This window comes from Trichosurus vulpecula, chromosome 4 (genome assembly GCF_011100635.1).
Source record: "Trichosurus vulpecula isolate mTriVul1 chromosome 4, mTriVul1.pri, whole genome shotgun sequence".
Taxonomy (NCBI): domain Eukaryota; kingdom Metazoa; phylum Chordata; class Mammalia; order Diprotodontia; family Phalangeridae; genus Trichosurus; species Trichosurus vulpecula.
In genome coordinates, this window is record NC_050576.1 from 220,726,900 (window position 1) to 220,742,924 (window position 16,025).

At 38.3% G+C, this 16,025-nt stretch overlaps 1 protein-coding gene across 3 annotated transcripts in view; it reads left to right on the forward strand.

Annotated features, from left to right (window-relative positions):
- Positions 1-16,025, forward strand: part of CYTH1 (cytohesin 1) — a 172,021-nt gene that overhangs the window by 74,999 nt on the left and 80,997 nt on the right. For 2 of the 3 annotated variants that reach the window (XM_036756206.1, XM_036756208.1), the window contains exon 1: positions 1,661-1,833. The exons of the other annotated variant lie outside the window; for it this stretch is intronic. In XM_036756206.1, coding sequence (XP_036612101.1) covers positions 1,806-1,833 — 28 coding nt within the window. In that variant the 5' untranslated portion in view covers positions 1,661-1,805. Of the gene's footprint in view, positions 1-1,660; positions 1,834-16,025 lie in introns of those variants that run through there. 3 annotated transcript variants of the gene reach the window in all.

The window sequence follows — 16,025 nt, forward strand, 5'->3', positions numbered from 1 at the left end:
AGCCACAGGAATTTACGGAATTGGAGAATGACATTGCTATACCCACACTATATAAATATCACTGTTGGCAGCTACGTGGAGGATAGCTTGGGAAAAGGAAAGATCTGAGTGAAGAAGGAAGACTAATCAGGAAGCAAAAGCGATAATCAAGAGAAAAAAGATAAGTTGGAAGGAAGAGAATGGGAAATGAACCTGTGGTGAGAGGCCTGTCCTTGTGTGGCCAAGGGAAGCAGAATAGACATCTCTAGCCTCTTTTCCCCTGATGCTTCTCCAAAGGAGACTTTCATTCCTGCCAGGAGGGGAAGCAGGAAGTTGGGGCCAGAGGTCACCACTCTACTCTTCTTCTTAGAGAAGATGGAAGAAACCACCCCTACTTCAGGTTGCTGAAGTGTTGCTTCAGGTTGACTCTGGGAAGACATGGGGAGCAGGCAGTCTCCATCATGTCCCTGTTCCCAGTTTGCTACTCTAGAGACTTCAGAGGGTATTCCCTTTGGGTGAGATCCATAACCTTCTCTTAGTTGAACTGACTTAACTTACTCCCAATGAAAGTGAGAGGGTTCTGGCCCAGAAATATATCTATATGCTCCCTTAGATAGTGTTCATCTAGGAGATAGCTTCTATCTAACTTTCAATAGCTTTGTCATTTCGGGGGTTAGGAGGGGGACCCCAAGCTCTGTATGCAAGACTTGACTACTTTCCCACTTACCAATTCTACAGTGAATACACATAGCAGATAAACCTATTTATCCAAATCGTGGCAAACAGAAATCAGAGAAGGTATACATATTGGAATATATACCAGGCAATACAGAATTAAAGAATTCTCTTATTGGGAATTTCACCCAAGGGGAATACTCCCTCGACTCTCTAGAGTAGTAACCCACTACTTCACGGGGTTGGACTTTTCCATCTTTTTTCTCAAAGCTGAAAGCCAGGAGCACCCAAAGTATGAATCCCTGAAGGTGGACTGGTAAAGGTTGGAGCTCTTTGATGTCTTGCCAACACTGTCATGCCCCTTAAAAAAGGTTGGGCTTTCATCTCCATCAATGTGAGAGTCCCACTGGGCTTTGGGATAGGTGTTGTACAAGAAAAAAGCTGCTGGGGGAGGTACATTAGAAAAAGTATCTTGATGATTAGAAAGGAAGAACTCATCATGTTTGGCATTTTGCTTTAGATTTGTGTTTTGCTTGCTTTGTTCATACCATCCACTTATTGAGCTTACTTACTATTTATGCGAGTTTCTGAGCTTTTATTGGCTCATAAAGTCTTGCCTATTTGGCCTGTGATGTCATGAACTCTGACTAGTCATCTTCTTTTGAAATAAACTATGATCTCATTATGAGAAGATAGGGCTTTTTCCTGTTGTAATCTAAGAATTGGGGCTAAAGAATGAGAGAGCAGGCAATTCTAATGGTTAAATCCGATTTGCTTGTGTTTGTGAAGAGAGTTGAACTGCTGTAACAATTTGTCTCCCCATCAGACAAACTCTAGGTGCTAAAAGAGTTAACTTTCTTTATAGGAAGGTACTTCAGCTTGACAGGAACTAGGTGGTGGTGATTCAACAGGGAATGACACTCCTTTTCTGGCTCTTTGCTGATTGGCTCTGTGTATTTGTAGCTTTCAGTTCAGGAAGCAGCTCTGAGCTGTCCTAGTGGCTAGACAGATTTACAGGTATTTCTGGGCCCACGAAATCTTACTTAGTTTGGAAAGCTTTCTATTTGGTTACATTTTTTTTTTTACCAGAAGAAACCAATTGAGAGGAATAAACTTAGTTGAGACCTTCATATTTTATCCAATTGAGCAAGATGGTCCTTAAAACAGAGGAAGAGGAAGGTAAGTTCAAGATCATACTCAAAACTTACTTCTGCTATAGGATGGGAAATTTCTGTATGTATGTTGACTAATAATGTGAAGCTCAAAGACAGAATTACTAGGCCTTTTACCTTTCTGGGGTGGGGTTGAGAATTAACCAGGCTGTGGTTTCTTCTTACTGCGAGGTTTCCACATGAAAGGAAAAAATATAGTATAGGATTGTTTCATTTTTCTTCACCTCCTCTTTTAGAAAAGGGGTAAACTAGTTGTTCCTGTTAGCTGTCCCTTCTTCACAAGGGTATTATTACCAATCCAGTTTTTTTCTGTGAAATTAAACTCTCAGTGCTTATGCTACTTAATTAAGGGAACTGACTTTTTCTCAGAACCCTCAAGTCCTTCTTTTTCTAAACTGGCACTTGGTCAGAAGTTATAAAGGTTATGAAGTTGGGCTGGGTTAGTTTTTTGACGTAGGTCAACAAAGTATCAATCAATGTTTTTGACATTAACAAATTAAGATCAGGGATACTCTGGGTTAGGACTAAAAATTACTTATATTTTTATTCATTAAACATTATGAAAAAACTACCTAATATTTTGGGCTTCTTTTTTCATTTTACAAAATTACTTTCAAATTATTTTGAAGCTTGGTAAGTAGATGTGATAGGACTGCCCTCTCCACCCTCATAGTAAACAGTGAAATTATAAGTAATATAAAGATACTCCTACAGGTTTTGGGTTCCAGTAGATTCTCTGTGAAAAGTGTGTCTGAGAATCAATGTATTTTAAAGTCATATTTTGTTTTTTATTAAAATGATGTTCATGGAACTTTGAGTGGGTAGTAGAGTTTTAATATTATAATTTGCTTTTAAATTATAATCAAAATTGATTTATACTGGCTTGTATGAAACAATATATTTTATTTTGGGGGAAGACTACATCTAACCTTATAGTTAAATCATGCGGTTTTATGATTAGAGATGGAAGTTGTAATAAAAATGCCTTTCCTTTTTATGTTGTTCCATATCCAGGATAAGATAAAGAAAATATATATTCTTGACCTGTGAATGGTAAACTCATACCATTTGTTTTCTGGCTCATTCATTTAAAAAACATTTATCAAGAACACACTTTGTGCTAGGAACTGGGGAGGTATAAAATTTTGATTAGATATTATGTCCATCCTTAAAGTTTATAGTTTAGTAGGAGGATAAGACAAATTCAGGTAACTAATACACAGTATTGTATGGGAACATGAAATAGTTGCTGAACAAAATATAATGTGAGGAGGGAGGTTGTTACTGACAAGGGATCAGGGAAAACTTCATGGACGAGTGACATTTGAGTTGGGGTTTAATGAATGTATAGGAATTTGAGAAGTAGGTGGGAACAGGAAGACATTTCATGCAAAGGAAACAATGTGATCAGAGGCATGCTTGGAGGACAGTCTGTTTTGACTGGGCTGTCAAGTACACCGAGGGGAATAACATGAAATAAGTCTGCAAAAGTAAGGTGACCCTTTTGAGGGTCATGAATATTAGACAAAGAAGTTTTAACTTCGTAGGCAGTTGGAAATTTAGATTTTTTTTTAAAAAAATTTAAGATTTATGAACCAGGGTCTAACATGGCCAGATCTAAGTACTTAGTATATAAGGAATTCTAGTAACAGTATAAAAGGGGATGCGCAGGAAGACCTTTTGAGCTATTATTAACAGCCCAAGCATATGGGTATAATGGCTGCTTCTATTATTCCTTCCCCACAACCTCATGTACTTTGTCTAGTTTAATAAACCCATTTTTCCTTTTTTCTTTTCGTCTTTCTTTCTTTTTTTACAAGGCAACTAGATCTGTGAATGGTATTAACATAAGGATAGGCCCTAGACCTATGATTTCATTACTGTGGGGAACATAAGGAAATTCCTTCTTCCAGTTCAAATCAGCCCTTCCACTGTAACTTATAGTTTTAAAAGGTTGCCCACAGCACTGAAAGATTAAGTGAGTTGCCTAGAGTCACATAGCCAGTAGGTGTCAGATGCAGGACTTGAATTCAAGTCTTCCTGGGTTAGAGGCCAGCACTATATCCCCTAAGCCACTCTATCCTAACTCCTTGTTAGCATGATATAATTAAATTCAGCAAAAGTTATCTCATGATATCCTTTTAGATAATATAGACATGAGGGCTAAATGATTATATAATTAAGTGAATCCAGAACTGCTGGAATTGAGATGCTATATTCATTAATGGTTTGATGTCAGAGTGGATGGAAATCTGAGTCCTGAAGGAAGGAGAACCAGGAAAGAATAGTATCATGAAAACCTACAGAGAAGAGAATATCCAAGACAAGGTTACTAAAAGTGTCAGAAACTACAAATTGGCTAAGACAGACAAGGATTTAGAAAAGGCCCTTAGATTTAGCAATTAAGACTTTGGGTAACTTTGGAAAAAACAGTTTCCACTGAGACAGCTAGGTGGTACAGTAGATAAAGTGCTGGCCTTTTCTCCATCCTGGTGCAGGCCCTTATGTCTGAACTATTATTGGAGTAGCCTCCAGTTGATTTTCCTTGTCTCACCTCTCCCCATTTTAATCCATCTTTAACTTCCCTACTTCCTGCATTTTCACTGTCTCAGTATCTCATGCATGGAATTCTCTCTCATCATCTCTGTCTCTTGACTTCCCTGGCTTCTATCAAATCCCAACTAAAGTTCCACCTTCTATAAAAGTCTTTCTTAACAATATTAGTCCCTTCCCTTTGTTAATTATCTACAATTTATCCTATCTTATATGTACATAGCTGTTAACATTTTTGCTCCCCCGTTATTAGACTGATTTCCTTCAGATTAAGTGTTTGAGATATAAAGCTAAATTTATCAATAAAAACATTTTTTTCTTTAAAAAAATCCTCATTTTAACAAGCAACAAGAACTTGTTTTCATTTAATATGATGTCAGAAAACAGCCAAGCAAGAAAGTGAACAGATTCTATAAATTCTTCAGGCTGGTTGCCCTACTGGAACTGGCTTTTGTGAAAGGGGCCCCTTTTCTATTGCCTGTGGGCTTCTGGCTGACTTTTTGTACAGTTCTGGGGTTGAAGAAGTTACTTACTAAGTTTCTTAATGGATTACTTGATGATTATTCAGGCTGCCGGAATAGGTATGTGGAAGCTGATTGGTCTGCCTCACATTCAAGTAGTTATCTCAGTTGAAATTGAACATTCTCCTCTCACTCTCTTGTAAACACTTTACGGTCTACATTTAGAAATCATCACTAAACTGAAACTGTAGTTTCCAAAGACATCACTGATTTTATATGCCAAATTAATTGCCTTTTCTCAGTCTTCATTCTTCTTGATCTCTCTGTACCTGTTGACACTGTAGACCACCCTCTCCTCCTGACTGCTTTCTCCTCTCTGGGTTTTCATGAAACTGCCCCTTTTTTAGGTCTTTTCTTATTTATTTAACCCTTCTTTTTCTGTATCCTTTGCCAGATTTATTCCCCAAAATATGGTCCCTAGACAACCTCTGAGGTCCTCTCCAACTATATTATTCCTGAGATGTAGGTACTTGTCTTAAAGATAAAGAACGTAAGGACCGGGGAAATTAAATGACTTGCCCATGGCCACATAGCTCCTAAGTTAGTGGAGTGGGGTTCCAATCCTGGTTACAACTGCCTTTAAGTACAGTGCTTTTTTCATTATATTGAGATGCTGCCTCTCATTATTCCAGCTTAGGTAGTTTGGTGGGAATAGAGAGGAGGAGTTGGATGTGAGAGCTGTTATGGAGGTATAACTGAATTTGAGTGGTGAGTGTCAAAGATAATCTCACATTTTTGAATATGAATATGAATATGATAGAGAGGGTGAGAAAGGTGGTATTGCAATACATAGTTAAGCTAGAAGGAGAATCAGGTTTAGAAGGAAGACAGTGATCTAAGTTTTAGGTGGTAGTGCATCCAGGTGGATATATTCTGTAAGTAATTAGAGTTATAGGCCTGTAGCTGAAGAGAGGTCAGGATTAGAGAAATATATATTTGAGATTCATTTATATAGAGACCATGACTGAAGTTGTAGGTGTGGGCATAAAGAGAGCCAAGGACAGACCCTTTGGAAATACCCACATCAAGCAGTCAAGTAGCCAGCAAAGGTCACTGAGAGGAATTGCCTAGAGAAGGAAGGTATTAAGGTGTTGGCATAATACTGGTATACAGATGTTAAATGCTGAAGAGAAATTAAGATGAATGAAGGCTGAAAAGAGGCCAATGGATTTGGTCATTAGAAAGGTACTGATAATCTTTGAGAACAGTTTCAGTAAAGTAATGGGAGGAGAAAGGGAGAGGCAAAAACCCAATTGCAAAGTTTTGAGGAGAGAGTGGGTGTCACTTAACAAATATTTATTAAGCACCTACTATGTTTCAGGCACTGCAGTAGGTGATGGGGGTAGTAAGGCAATAGGAACATTATTACTTTTAAATCCAGTGTTCCAAGTAAGTTCAGGACTAAAGCGGCAGAAAGAAATGGAGAAGTAACTGACTGCGCTATGAGTCAAGGAAAAGCCTTGGGTTTTAAGGTTTTGGGGAGATCTGGACATATTCCGTTAGATAGAATGGAAAAAGCCAATAGAGAAGGAGAAATTTAAAATGTAAGAAAAGGAAGTGGGGCATGTGAGGGGTGGGGGTGAAAGCAAGGCCTTTCCTCGATTATACTTGAGAACTAATGTGTTCAAGTCACTTAACTTCTTTGGGCTTCAGTTCTGTCATCTGTAAAATGAAGGGGTTAGACTAGATGGCCTCTAAGGTCTCTTTCAGCTTGAAATCTCTTATAGTCCTGTGACAGCTATTTGGGGTAGAGATCAAAATAGCACCTTAAATTTGCATAGCACTTTAGTTTTTCAAAATCTAATTTCACATTCTAATTCGATTCTCACAACTGCTCCAAGAGGGAGGCAGGGATATTTATCTCCATTTGAAAGATGAATGAACTGATACTCATAGAGAATTTGACTTGTCCAAGGTCACACTGTAAGTACTGGGGCCAGGTCTAAACTCCAGGTCTTCTGAATCAGAGTCTAGAGCTCTTCCCTCTATATCAGCACAAAGCTCCTTTTCACATTTCAGGACTTACCAAGTCACTAGCCCTTGCTCCCAGCTTCAGTTTGCTGACTACTCTCTCCAGACTGATGTTTCATGAAGGTCACAATAGCATCTCTATCTGCATTTTCTGCTGCAAGTCCTGGGGAAATAAAGAAAGATGATGAATAAGTGGATAAAGGCATTCCAAGACTCAGGTAATAGGCCTGGAGGTCCAACTGTATGCAAACCCTTCTTTACTGCCAACTTAAGCATCTTATATATACTCTGATTCCTCACAACAAAGAATACTATGCCATGAACAAAGAAAGTTTGAGAACCACAGTTCACTTATGATAAGGGAGCATAGTTTGGTGATAGAATTAAATTCAGAAATTATGTCTTTATAGAAATTTAAACTATAAAGAATAAATTCATTGATTTTACAAGGCTAGGTGGCTCAGTAGGTAGAGTGATGGGCCTGGAGTCAGGAGGACCTGACTAATCAAATCTAGCCCCAGATACTTACTAGCTTTTCGACCCTGGGCAGGTCACTTAACCCTGTTTGCCTCAGTTTCCTCATCTGTAAAATGGAGTAGGAAATGGCAAACCACCCCAAATATCTTTGCCAAGAAAACCTCGAAAGGATTCATGAAGAGTTGGACATGACTGAAACAACTGAACAACAGAAATTTTACAAAGGAAGTTGAAAGCCCCTTGCTGCTCGTGAAACTTTGAATGGAACCCTACCAAGTTTCAGTTCAAAGAACTCTATACTAGGTACATGACTTCTAGGGGAAATCCAGGAGTAGGTGGAGGTTTGTTTTGTTTTTTAACTTGAAAAAAATCCCCATGCAGTTTGTATTCTTAAAGGACTCAGAATTTGGTTCATCCTAGCAAGCAGGTGCTTCATTATCCCTGCTTGCTGATGCTTGTCCTTCCAGTTTTGACTTGAATTCAGAGACAATAGAGAGAATGCTGCCTAATAGGTGAAAGGGAATAAGTGAGCAGAGCTTCTATAGGCAGTCCATAGTTTGTTTTAATCCTGATAAGTATAATTTAACTCACTTTTTGTAGCTCTACCAAGGGGCTTAAAATTGAACACAAGGATATGAGTAGCAAACGGTCTTCTCAGTGTTCCCTGGGCTCTGAGGATTTTTTGGACTTGAACTACCCAGCTGTCTCTGACCTTGATTTCCAGATTTGCCCCTCCCACCTTTGAGAAAAGAATTCGTGGGTGGGAAAAAGGATCACATACTATGACTGCACCAGGCAGGTAGATAATAGCAAAGGCTGCAGTCAGGATAATGTCCCAACCTGAGATTGTACACCACGCTGGAAGCTGCTAGACTCATCGCTCTCCAGTGAAAGGGGAGGAATATTGGGGAGAAAAGCCCTTGCTGTTCCTTGCTGAACCAGGGAAAGACATTCCAGAGCCACAGTCATCTGAGATGCAGGAATGAGATTGTTGGGGAGACTGCCTGGAGACTCCCTACTGGCCGCCCCTCCCACCCCCCACTGTTTTCCTAGAGACTGAGATTTACTCCAGTTATCTGCCTCACACTATTCCCTCTACTCCCTCCTCCCCTTTCCACCCCCAACTTGCAGCTGCAGGCTGTGGCTGCTTTTAAAATAGGATTGTTTTAAGTGTTTTTTCAGTATGCATGTGACAACATATTAAAGTCCAGATGGCCCTTTGAATCTCTGCCAGTTCTGCTTACTTGAATGCTAGTGGTGAGATTGTCAATGGAGGAGGTACAGACCCAGAAAGGAAACAGATTTGAAGTATTGAGGTTTTATGCACCCAGTTTGAATTTTACCAGTACAAACTGAGTGGAAGTTTGAACTACATATTGAACTGAGATTATAGTGCATTAGAAGGAGAAGAGAATATATTTGGGGCTAGATTGCTGAAGCCCCGGGCAAAAAGCAGGCAAAATATGGGGTATCTTACTTTTACTTTCAAATTGTTAATTGTTTTTCAAACTGCTATTTTTTAATAGGTGTGGGAAGGAGGGGGTTAATAAGAAAGCTCCATTTGAAGTAGGAGGAATGAACTAAAAGAAAGCCATACTTCCATGAAAAGAGGAAGGCAGTTGCCCTCCACCCACCCCCACCACCCCAAGCATATTGACAGTTTAGGCTGCCTTCCTCCCCAATGCCACTTAATACAGGGTGTCCTAAAAGTCTTAGTGCAATTTTTAGCTACTAAAAAACTGGACCAGAATTTTTGGGACACCCTATATAAGGACTTTAAGATTCAGTCTAAGAGAATGATTATAGAGATATGTAGGGATTAGTCTTCTAATGTAGGTCCAGGAATATTTCTTTATTTCTTTCTTAAACAGATAAAGAAGATTTTGTACACGAAACCACAGATCTCTCTTATGTACAACTTGCTTTTCTTTTAAAGTATATAATAAATTAAATGTATAGCTTTCAAAACTGTCTTGCTTCTTTATGATTCCTTCTGGCCTTCCTTCTGTTCTGGTCTCTGCATTTAAAAAAAAAAGCATTTTCTTTCATGCAATGACTTTTTTCTTTTTCTTGTTTTTTTTTTTTTTGACCACCCTATCTTTCACCCCTCTCTTCCAAACCTTCCACCTTCTAAAAGAAAAGAAAAAATCTTTCTTACCAGGTGTATAGTTAAGCAAAACAAATCTTTCTAGGAATATTTTTTTTGGGGGGGGGAGGCAATTGGGATTAAGTGACTTGCCTAGGGTCACATAGCTAGTGTCTGAAGCCGGATTTGACCTCAGGTCCTCCCGACTACAGGACAGATGCTGTATCCATTGTACTACCTAGCTGGAATAATCTTAAGTGACAACAAACATTTATTAAACAGGTACTATGTACCAGACACTGTGCTAAGCATTGGTGATGCAAGGAAAGGCAAATTTGTCCCTGTCCTCAAGTAGTTTACATTCTAATGGGGGAGAGAGTGTGCAGATAGCTATGGTCATGCAAGATATGTTCAAGGTCTAGTATTAAGGGAGACTGGAAAAGGTCTGTCTGTCTCTGTTTTGTGAATAATATTTTATTTTTCCCAATTACGTGTAAAGATAGTTTTCAATATTCATTTTTATAAAATTTTGAGTTCCAAATTTTTCTCCCTCTCTTTCCCCTCCCCAAGAAGGCAGACAATCTGATATAGGTTATACATGTGCCATCATGTTAAACATGTTTCTGGGAAAGGTCTCTAGCAGAAGGCAGGATGTGACCTGAGACTTGAAGGAAGCCAACAGGTACTGATAAAGGAGGGAGAGGACAACCAGTGAAAAAGCACAGAGTTGGGAGACAGAGTGTCAATGTGTGAGGAAAAGCCAGTAGTTCAGTGTCAATGGATCATTGAGTATGTGGAGAGAGTAAAGTATAAGAAGACTAGAAAGGTAGGAAGGGATTGAATTATGAAGGGCTTTAAATGCCAGCGAATTTTATATTTTCTTATTGTGGAGGTAATAGGGAGCCACTGGAATTTATCGAGTAGTATGGATGACAGGCTTTATGAAGATCACTTTGATTGTTGAGTGCAAGTTGGAAGGTGATGAGAGACTTGAGGCAGGAAGATCAAAGAGAAGGTTATTACAGTGGTCTTGTCATGAATGATGAGGGCCTGAACCAGGATGGCAGTTTTATCAGAGAAGAGAAGTATGGGAAATGTTACAAAGCTAAAATTGACAGGACTTGGCAATAGATTGGATATGGATTAGGGATGGGAATGAAAAGTTGAGTATAACACCTAATTTGTGAACCTTGGTGAATGGGAGGTTAGTGGTGACCTCAACAGAAATAGGGAAGTTTAGAAAAGGAGAGCTTTGGGGCAAAGGTAATTTGGGATAAGTCCTATTTTAGATATGTTGAATTTCAGATGTCTAGGGAACATCCAGCTTGAGATTTTCAATAGGCATTTAGAGTTGTAAGACTGGAGGTTAGGAGAGAGGTTAGTACTAGATAAATAGGTCGGAGAATAATATACATAGGCATAATAATTGAATCCATGAAAGCTGATGAGATCACCAAATAGGGTAATATATAGAGAGAAGGCCCAAGACAAAACCTTGGGAGAGAACCACAGTTAAGCAGCGTTGAACTGGATAAAAATCCAGCAAAGGAGACTGAAAAGAAGTGATCAGACAGGTACTAATAATTCACAATTTCTCCCTTGTATTGCTCCTCACAGTAACTTGTTTGGACAAAAAGAGGAGGGAGGAATTTGGTAGAAAGAACATTGAACTGGGAATCAGGAGACCTGGATTTCTTTAACCCATAATTCTGCCACTAGTTTTGTGACCTTGGGTACCTCTCTGACCCTTGATTTCCCTTTTGGTAAAACAAGGGGCCTAGACTTAGATGCTCTAAAGGGCCTGCCGATCTCTAAAATCCTATGAATTTTACCTTTTTAATGAAAATTAATCACTGCCTACCTAGACCATAGCATTTTCTTATGTAATGTGAGGGATTTGGAGATAGTCTTTAAGATTCCTTCCAATTTAAAATTCTTTGAAATTGTCTGCCCCTAGAGATTGTGGGGAGATGCTGAGTAGCATTTAGATTTATGTGAAAGCGAAAGGAGCGAATAGGAGTTTCCTCTGGCAGTTCCCAGAGTTTATAGAAGTGAGGAAAAGTTAAATGTTAACATTACATTGGTAACAAAGTTGCCATTATCAGGTTTATTTATGTTGCCTTGAAGATCAGTCCAGGTGATGCTTATGTAGAGAGCTCAGAAAATCCTCTTTAAAGTAAGACCCTTTTCTTCAGTATTGTTTCAAGTTCCAGAACCCTCAGGAAATGACTATTTTGTCTGCCTGCTGGCCATCTAGAAATCTTTTTATTTCAATAATGGGTGTCCACTAAGACCAGTAAATATCAATAATTTGCACATTGTTTTTCTTAGTTAAAATAAACTCTTTTAATGGTTTGTAACCTCTTCAATGTCTTTATTAAAAATTTACTGAATGAATGAATGTTGAAATTCATGTCTGTTTGAGGCAAAATAAGGAGCTTTCAATCTTTATTCTTGGTTCTATTTGTTTTGCCTTTGGCCTTTTCTTCTTGCTATACGGAATAGTAGAACTGGGCCCTCTGTCTACGTTTGGGTAACTTAGCAAAGGAAAAAAATCTCATGAAATCTTTCTTATCTTGGAATAATGGGCCAGATAAAATGGGTGTAGTGTTGTTGTTGTTGCTGTCTTTTAAATTAGAATTCTAAGTTTTCATGAGGTACACTGCACTTGGAATCAAGGGATCTGGCTCCAATATTTACTAGCTTCTGTGATTATCACTTTTCCTCATGAAGTCTCAGTTTCCTCTTCTATAAAATTAGGTTACAATACTTACTGCCCACTACCTTGGAAGGGTTGTTGTAAGAAGTGTTTTTTAAACCATAAATATATCTACATGTCTTTTTATGTACATGTAGATGGCACAGTGGATAGAGTTCCAGTCCTGGGGTCAGGAAGAGTCCTCTTCCTGAGTTCAAATCAAGCCTCAGACATTTTCTAGTTCTGTGACCCTGGGCAACTCACTTAATTCTGTTTGCCTCAGTTTCCTCATCTGTAAAATGAGCTGGAGAAGGAAATGACAAACAACTCTGGTATCTTTGCCAAGAATACCTCAAATGGGGTCGTGAAGAATCAGACACGACTGTAAACAACTGAACAACAACAAATCAATGAATCCGTAAACATTTATTAAGTAACTAGTATAAGTAGGTGTTACTCAGCCACCATGCTGAGTACTGAGAATACAAAAAGAAGAAAAAGACAGTCTGTGCCTTTAAGGAGCTTGCAATCTAATATACATATCTTTATCATATATAGCTATTACCAAGTGCCAGTGCAAGGTATTATGCCAAGTACTATGAGGATACGAAGAATAAAGCACATGCAATCAGGGAGATAGCTTACACAAATCCATCAATAAGAATTTGTTAAATACCTACTATGTGCCATAGTAGTACATAGTAATTATTCCCCTAAGACCTGGAGATAAAAAAATAAGACATGAAAGTCTCTGCTGTCAAGGAGCTTATATTCAAGTATATACAAATTCAGAAAGAGAAACACAAAGTACTATGGTATTAAAGAGGAGGGAAAAATTTATTTGAGTATAGGGAAAATAGAATTTGAGCTGAGTCTTGAAGAAGGATAAGAATTGAAACAGACAGTTGGGGTGGGAGAGTGTTTCAGGTCAGGGAAGCAGTAATTTGAGTATAGTGGGACTATAGTTCTATTTGGCTAGAGAAGAGAAAATGCAAAGGGAAATAGTAGGAGATAAGGCTAGACAGTCCATCAAAAAGCATTTATTAATGTTAAATTATTTATTATTTACCAGGCACTATGCCGAGCACTGAGGATACAAAGAAAGGCAAAAGCACTTCCCTCCTCGTGGATTTCATATTTTAATGAGGGAGATAACAAGTATGAAATAAGGTCCTCAGATAAGTTAGTTGGGGGAGGCCTTGCCATGGAGTCTTGAGGAGTAATGCAGAGGTTTGGAAAAGCCACCATGGTGAGCGCTATAGTAAATTGATTAGGGAGGTGTAAAAAAAATTCTTTACTGCACTGAGGGCCTAATTGAAAATTCATTAAATAAATTTGTAGTGGGACCCGTTTAGCCCACTTTTGTGATTTCCTCTGGTCCTTTTCATCAGCCTGTGAGTAGGAGTGGACAAGGTAGATGTTGGGAGTAATCACAAGGTTGCGGTTTGACCAGGCACAATCAGGATAGGACAGAGGGGCAGAGGATTTGAGTGTAGAGTTAAACTGATTCATCAGTGAGGGAAGAGGTTGGGACCAAATAGTTGAGAACCTTGAATAACAAACAAAGGTATTATTCAGTAGGTAATGAGAATTAATTGAAAATTTTTGGTTGAGGGATGAGGGCTATTGTGATTAATCTGGACCTGGCTTATAGAATGGTTTAAAGGGGGAGAAAACTGGAGTCAGAAAGACAAGTTAGAGTCTATTGCAATAGTCCAGGCAAGAGGTAATGAAGACTCAAGCTAGGGTGGTAGCAATATGAATATAGAGAATCAGTTAATAAACATTTATGAGGTGCCTGCTATGTGCCAATGCTTATGTTAGGCCCTGGGGCAACAGATTTAAAAGTGAGATTGTTCCTGCCCTCAGCAAAATAAATAAAAGATGACTTTCTTTTGGTGGGAGTTGGGGCACTGATAACTGGAAAAATCTAGAAAAGACTCTTGAATGAAGAAGTGGTAAGTTGGGCAGAACCCTGAGGGGAGCTAGAGGTTCCAATATGTAGTGGTGAATAGGAAGAACGTTCCAAACAAATTTACGTGGCTGGAGGTGGAATGTCATCTACAGGGTAGAGCAAGTAGGATAGTTTGAATGGAACACGGAATGTAGGAAAGGGAATAAAATGTGATAGTCTTGGATAGATTGGTTCTCAAGGGCTTTGAATACCTAACAGAAGATTTTGCATTTTAATTTAGAGGAAATAGGGAGCCACTAAAGCCAATTAACAAGAATTATTAAGGATATGCTTTACAACAGGTGAAACATGTTAGATGATCAGCCCTGTACTTTAGGAATTTCATTTTGGTGGGTACTATGTGGAAGGTGAATTGGAAATGGGAGAGAATGTATGTAGGGAGGTCAATTAGGAGGTTTTGCAATGGTCCAGGTGAGAGGTAGTAAGGGTCTACATGAGCTAAGGTGGTTGTAGTGGGAGTGGAAGGAAGGGGACCAATGCCAGAAGGATGTGGTAAGGGGTAGAATCAGAAAGACTTAATTGTATACATGGTGGAGGGAGAAAGAATGAAGAGGTGAGAGTGGCTTATAGTTTATGAACTGGGTAAGTGGAAGAATGGTGGTACCTTCAATAGAAATAGTTAAGAAACAAATGACTTTATTAAGGGAGAAAGATTGAATTTGGTTTTGGACTTGTTAAGCTTGAGGTACCATATCCAAAAGGCAGATAGAAATGTGGGTTCAGGGCTGGATATGTAGTTTGAGCCTTTTGTGCTTTTATTTCTGTTCTTCATTATGCCAGGGTATCAACTTGTGCTAGTATTTGCAGTGTAGTATAGTGGGAAGAGGTTCTCATCCTGACATTGACATTTATTTTCTGTGTGATCTCAAAAGTCACAGTGTCTCTGGGCCTCAATATCCTTACCTGTAAACTAAGATTGGATTAGATGATTTCCAAGACTCTTTTTCACCCCAACTCTAAAATTCTCTGATTCTCTGAACTGTTGTCTTTTGCTTTTACTTTTAGGTATAGTAGTTTGCTTTCATGAAGTGTAAACGGATTTTGCATCTAATGACTTAATGAGATTAACTAGGATGGGCTTGTTAAAAACAACCAAAGGAATTCTTTATCCTTCATAGAATCATAAAATTTTAGAGCTAGAAAGTCTCTTAGAAATTATCTATAGTTAGTGTTTGAGAGCTTCTATATGGGAACTTGTTTTATGTAGTGTCTATCTACTGAGCTTCAGTTCCCTCTAAATGTCTTTCCTACTCATGAAAACCAGACTAATATCAATCAGGTTCATTTAGAAGGGTCAGTGTGTATAGGGTAGTTCGGTGATCACATAACTTTACCTTTTCTATTTTCTTTCTCCTTTGGAATCTTCCCTCAAGATACTTTTCAGAATGATGAATTTAGGATTTATGTAGCACTTTAAGATTTGCGAAGTGTTTTACATATGTTATCTCATTTGATCTCCACAATAACCTTGTTAGGCAGATGTTATTATTATCATTTTATAGGTGACAAAACTGAGGCACAGAGAGGTTAAGGCTTGCCCATGGTCTGATGTCCTACATATTTCCTGATGATAGCTGTGAGGACTTTCATGCCTTCTTGCCCTTGTCTTTCTCAAGTAGAGAACTTTTTAATCTTTGGGATATATTATATAGTATCATATATTAATATTATATTGTTAACTATGTTAACATTTTAATAATTATATTATAATGTTATATCATTAATAATATGGTTCTATTAGTATAACATAGTTTTATAATTCTATCATCTCTTTAATCTTTGTATTCTTTATGACTTGGGAACCATATGCAGCATCTTTAAAAAATTGATTATACATTGGGGCATAAATGCCTCACCAAAAAAAATGCAGAAAAGCAGAAATACTAAACATATCATTTAGTAATGATGATGCAATTAA